This window comes from Monosiga brevicollis, genomic scaffold (assembly GCF_000002865.3).
Source record: "Monosiga brevicollis MX1 MONBRscaffold_18 genomic scaffold, whole genome shotgun sequence".
NCBI classification, from domain to species: Eukaryota; class Choanoflagellata; order Craspedida; family Salpingoecidae; genus Monosiga; species Monosiga brevicollis.
The window spans coordinates 770727-776668 of NW_001865055.1; the positions used below are offsets into that span (position 1 = coordinate 770727).

Genomic DNA, 5942 nt, shown 5'->3' on the forward strand with positions numbered 1-5942 from the left:
GCTCAGAGGGAGGAGAAGGAGAGCTCAGAGGGAGGAGGAGGAGCTCTCAGAGGGAGGAAGACGAGCTCTCAGAGGGAGGAAGAGGAGCTCAGAGGGAGGAGAAGGAGAGCTCTCAGAGGGAGAGGGAGGAGGAGGGAGCTCAGAGGGAGGAGGAGGAGGAGGAGAGTGCGCCGATCTCTCTCTCTCTCTGATTTTTTTTTTTTCGAATTTTTTGTGTGTTTGTTGACAGTGTGTTTGTCTGTGTGTGTGTGTGTGTGTGTGTGGCTTTTTGACTTTGGGCTTTGTGGTTTGGGAGGTAAAAGAGGAAGACGTTGCTGTTAATGTAGATGGGTGTACGAGTTATTGAAGCTACATTACGAGTTTGTGAATAAAACGAAGAAGATAGTAATGTATAGAAGATAGGTTCTTGAAGATGTATTTGAGGTTAGAGAAGTAGTTGGTAATGGTTAAATACGCATCAGGTTGTTGTTTCTGTGTTTGTAAGGACTGCCTTGGTTGACTGTCAAGACAACTACTGTTTGTGCCACCAGTTCTTCCACATATTAAATGTCAGATGTTTTATTTGTCAGATTTATTCAAGCGGTGTGCGCGCCCCCACACACGCACACACACTCTGCCACACGGATGCAAAGGGATTTCCATACCCATAGTAACGGGTTCAAGGTAAATAACCCTTCGGATGGCCACACTTGTGAAGTGGGTTCATCACACGCAGTAAACGGCATTGCCACACACACTGCTTTTGCTATTTTTGCTCACTTTAACCTCTCCGTCCCTCTCTGTTGCTCTTTCCGTTTCTGCCTCTGTCTCTTTTGCCTCCTTTCGTCTCTGACTTGTTAGTCTTTTCAACGAAAAAATTGCCCCTGTATCTCTTGCTGTTTCCCCTGTCTCTTTCCGCCAGCCCTCTCTCTGCATTTTTTCCTCTCTCCCTCTCTCTCTCTGTCTCTCTCTCTCTCAAAATGGCGGCGATGCGGTCAGTGGTGACGGCGGCGGCGGCGACGGGACGCCGGATCGGCGCTCGCATGGGATGGCGCGCGTATGGAGTGGAACAGGGCTCTAGGCGGAGTGCATTGGATGTTGTGGCCAAGCAGCTCGAGGAGATTGAGGCCGCTGGAACCTGGAAGACGGAGCGTGTCATTACCTCCACACAGGCCGCTTCCATTAACGTGGCCAACCGCTCAGAGCCCGTGAGTGACCCGCCCCCACCCGGCCGTGCCGGCCCATGCAACTTCACGGGGTTGTAGTTCTGGTACAAGGCCACGCGCTGCCCAAGGCAACCTCAGACGCGCTCCTGAATCTTTGCGCTATTAGGTCCTCAACTTTTGTGCCAACAACTACCTTGGCCTGGCCAGTACGTGCCTGGCCTGGTCGTCCTCTTTGCCGGGGCTTCATCGATGAGTCCAGCTCCCGCGCCGCCTCATTCCGTCTCGTTCATGCACTGCACCTGGACACAGATAACCCAGAGGTCATTGCCGCTGGCAAGGCTGCCATGGACACCCACGGCAACGGTCTGGCCTCGGTCCGCTTCATCTGCGGCACACAGGACATTCACAAGAACCTCGAGGGTCTCGTTGCTGAATTCCATGAAATGGAGGTCTGAATCCGCTCTCTTCTTCAATTCTCGCCCGTGTCCTCGTGCGCTCGTGCCCTTGTACTCGTGCTTCTTTCCACCCTCATCCCCGTCTCCAAACTCCGTTTCATGGCCAGGATACCATCCTATACGCCTCCTGCTTTGATGCCAACGCGGCCATCTTCGAGACCCTCTTGTCCCCAGAGGACGCCGTTTTCTCCGATGAGCTCAACCATGCATCCATCATCGACGGCATTCGCCTCTGTACGCTCGCGCCTTGAAGCGGGCCCCATCTTCCTGCTCCACCCAGTCGATGGTCGATGCACCATTGCATCGTCTCACGCGCGCTGTTCTCCCTCCTGACTCCAGGCAAGGCACAAAAGGCCCGTTTCCGCCACCGTGACATGGGCCATCTGCGTGAGCAACTCCAGGAAAAGAAGGATGCTCGCATCAAGCTCATTGGTAGGTCTTCTTCTTTTTAACCAGCCTTTTTTTTTTTTTTTGGTCTCCACAACTGTGCCAACGAACTTGGCTGCTTCCTTGCTTTCTCTTTTTACACCTTTTTTTTTCGCCCTGCGCTTCGGGGCCTGTGTTTGTGCTCACGCTTGGACACCATGCAGTGACAGACGGTGTCTTTTCGATGGACGGAAACATTGCCCCCCTATGTGAGATTTGCGACCTGGCCGACGAGTTTGACGCCCTCGTCATGATTGATGAATGCCACGCAACCGGCTTCCTCGGCCAGGTGGGTATCCATACTCCACATGGTCATGCCAACACCCCATCTTGCAGGGTCCTATCACTTTGGCACCCCCCATGTGTCTCAACCTCCTCTCCTGCTTTGCACACCGCCATGGCATCATCATGACCCTCCAGCGCGGTCGCGGTACGGATGAGCTACTGGGCGTCAAGGGTCGCGTAGACATTATCAACTCTACCATGGGCAAGGCGCTGGGCGGTGCCATGGGTGGCTACACGACCGGCCCCAAGGAAGTGGTTGCTCTGCTGCGCCAAAAGGCTCGCCCATACCTCTTCAGCAACACCCTGCCACCGGCCGTGGTGGGCGCCACCACCAAGGTCTTTGAGCTCCTCATGAGCAACTCGGATCTGGTTGAAAAGGTAATCGCTGCGCTTTTGCCGCTGATCTTATTATCCTTTGGCCAAGGCCGTCCCAAGCCGGCACGGACACGATGGCGGCTCTCGCAACGCGACTCGTGTGTCTTCCACGCACGCTCACGCATGTTCACACCCCGTAACCGACAGGTGCAAGCCAACACCCAACGCTTCCGAAAGGGCATGGAGGCGGCTGGATTCGTGGTGGGCGGTGATCCCGAGCACCCCATCTGCCCCATCATGTTGGGGGATGCGCGCCTTGCCTCGCAGTTTGCCGATGAAATGCTCAAGGAGAACATTTACGTTATTGGCTTTTCCTTCCCGGTACGTGCGGCCGGAACTTTTGGCTGCATGGATGCACCCACCTCTGCTGACTTGTGTGCCTTGATGTTCATTTGCACAATGCGACAATGGATAGGTGGTGCCCAAGGGCAAGGCCCGCATTCGTACCCAGATTTCTGCGGCCCACAGCGAAGCAGATATCGACCGGGCCATCCAGGCGTTCCGGGCTGTCGCCGACCGGCTCAACTTTGACCCGGCCAACGTGAAGCTGGACTAATTCTTCTTCATTTTAAATTCGGCCTTTTCAACAATTGACATGTGAGGCTTGCGGTTTTTTTTTCAAGTTTATGGCTTCAGCCTGCTCTTCTCTTTGAGTCAAGAAGATCAAGACGAAGCAAACCAAATGTCAACGAAGCCTGGAAGCCAGCAGCGCGAGGGTGGGCCATGGATAGAATGGTGTCAATTTCTCGGGAGAACAAACCAAAAAAGCTCACATAGACAGCACTGCTAAAATTCAAGGCTAGATGCAGCAGGCCGTCTAGGGTCGGGGGGATGATAACTAAGAAAAAAAAAAGTTTGTGGATGAATAAAATAAGCGCCCATGACAAGTCGCCGCTGTTGCACCGTGCGACAGCGTGCATGCCCAACAATAAGGTCCGAAAAGAAAGTCAGTAGCATGAAACCAACTGGGTGGGAAACAGGCAGGCCGGCGTGTGCGCGAAAGCAACACCAAGCTTCAAGGTAAAAAGCCAGGCAGACACGGGCATAAAGTTGAAAGGAGATAGATATCATGCAAAATGGAAAGCAAAACTCAACAAACGGAAACTAAAGCCTTAAAAATGGTTCGAGATCGATCCAGAACGAGGAAACAAGGAAACGCATTGAAGGAAAAAAAAGGGGGGGAGACACTCACGCACTCACACCCACACGAAAACAAAAATCAGAAGCCCAAAACAAGTGCATAAAATAAAGTGTTCTGAGTGAGGCAAGGCACAGATCAGACTCAATAGATCGGGTGCCCATCAACTAGGGCTCTTCAAACTCGGAGACGTTGGTCAAGGTGCTGACGTTTGTGAGGCGGGCTGGATGTCCGGAAGCTTGTTCGTCATCGGCATCACCACCACCGTCAGTTTCGTCGTCTGCATCTGGGTCGCTGATATCAGTCATGACACCCTTGGTATTCATGCTGTTGAGCTTGCGCTCTGTGGAACGCAGGGCTGTTTTGACATCGTCGATGGAGAGAAGGCCATCACCTGAGATGTCGAGTTCGTCAAAGCGATCCAGAATGCGGCGGATGATGTTTGGTTTGACGACGCCGTTCAGGACGAGGAAAGCGGCCAGAAACTCAGCCTTGTCCACATTGCCGTCGCGATCCATGTCCAGGGCATCGACAATGTCCTTGGTCAAGTTGACGGACAGGGAGTCGAGCATTTCGTGGCGCATGATTTGGCGGCTGATGAGGCTCGAGGTCCAGGAGAGAACCTGGAGCATGAAAAAGAAGAAAACGACAATGTAGATGATGGTAAACCACATTCCACCGACAAACTGCTCCTGCACCAGGACCGAGGTGCCGTTTGGGAAGGTGACGTTGGCTTCGCGATAGGAGGGTACAACGTCACCAAAGCCCACGGACATGCCGGTGACGACGCTCCAGTAGACGGCGTTGATGGGTCCAAAGTTGAGAGCATGTGTGGCAAACAAGACTCCGACCAAGAGGAGAATGAAAATGCCAATGCCGCCCATGATGACGGTTTGAAGGTTTGGTGGCAGGCGATGCCACAAGCGGCGGGTCCAGTGGCGTGCGCGATTGGCGCGCCAACTACGGCGCTGTTGAGAGGGCACTTGAAGGGCACGGACGGACTCTTTGAAGCGGGAGGACATTTCTTGCGTGGCCGCTAGGCGCGAGCCGCGATTGGCTTGTACGCTGATAATCAGCGTGAACAATCCCACACCCTGCAAAGATGACGCCAGACACGGGGGTGCGACGCATCCAAACATGAGCATCCAGGCCAAATCATTGGGATTGGCCCATTCGAAGCGCATCTCGGCTTGGTTCGGCAGGGCGGAAAAAAAGGGATGCATACCATGAGAGCGTAAAAAGCCGTAAAAAGTTTACCACCTTCTGTGATGGGCACAATGTCACCATAGCCTGTGCGTGCCGTGGTGTAGCGTGCAAGAGGCAGCGTACAAAGTGGTGAGTCAAGTCAACGACGGCAAACAAAACATGGAACGGTAGGTGAATTGACGTGGGGTTGGACACGCACCGGTGGTCGTGCTGATCATCATGATGACGTAAAGGCTTTCGGTGAAAGTCCAGCCTTCAAGCTCAATGTAGGAGACAATGCCGGCGACAAAGTAGACGACCACGTAGATCATGATCAGGAGGTCGATGCCGGTAAAGTGAGGACACCGGCGAGTGGGTTTGGTGGCCTGAAGGGTGGCAACAGCAGTCAGATTGTTGGTGCTTCCCGGTTTGCTACGGGCTTCGTGAGAGCGCATCAGGGCGGCATCGGCGGCTGGGGAGGCCGGCGCTTCAAGGCCAGGCTCTTCGGGTCCAATGTCGGGCGGCGCGGGCGCAATATCAGGCGGAGGCTTGGACATTTCCGTCATGGCGATGGGGCTTGAGGCCAACTGCGTCATGTTGAACAAAGCAGGGCCTGCGGAGGCACGCAAGGGCGGGAGGTGCGTGTTGCTGCGTGTGGCAGACGGTAATGGCCATGAGCCAAAGGGTAGGGGGAGTTTGGGTCTTCAGCGCGGAAGCAAAGTTGGCCACGCGCACGACTTGAAACGGTCGAGCACCAGGTGAACGTGACCAAGGAAGAGTTGAACCTAAGAGAGAGAGAAAAAGAGGGAGAGAGAGAGAGAGAGAGACAGGGGGCGATGGTCGTTGACACGGTGAGATGAATGCTGGTTCAGGTGCGCGCGCATGGAGGAAGAGAAGGAGCAAACGGACGGGGGTGTCGACCAACAGAAAGAG

General features: G+C 54.2%; 2 protein-coding genes across 2 annotated transcripts in view; one reads left to right on the plus strand and one right to left on the minus strand.

Moving 5' to 3' along the window:
* Positions 1–1022: 1022 nt before the first annotated feature.
* MONBRDRAFT_10030 (uncharacterized protein) lies at positions 1023–3242 on the plus strand (the record flags this gene model as incomplete). Its single annotated transcript, XM_001747664.1, has 9 exons — positions 1023–1187; positions 1312–1351; positions 1455–1594; positions 1708–1834; positions 1940–2032; positions 2191–2315; positions 2447–2689; positions 2834–3007; positions 3102–3242. The coding sequence occupies 9 exons, from the start codon at positions 1023–1025 to the stop codon at positions 3240–3242; spliced, it is 1248 nt and encodes a 415-aa protein (XP_001747716.1).
* Positions 3243–3991: 749 nt separating this feature from the next.
* The window catches only part of MONBRDRAFT_27334 (uncharacterized protein), a gene marked incomplete at both ends in the record, with an annotated part of 2295 nt that continues 344 nt past the window's right edge, over positions 3992–5942 (minus strand). Inside the window, 4 exons of the mRNA XM_001747750.1 lie at positions 3992–4918; positions 5050–5114; positions 5230–5622; positions 5745–5872. Of these exons, the coding sequence (XP_001747802.1) occupies positions 3992–4918; positions 5050–5114; positions 5230–5622; positions 5745–5872 (1513 nt within the window). The remainder of the gene's footprint in view (positions 4919–5049; positions 5115–5229; positions 5623–5744; positions 5873–5942) is intronic.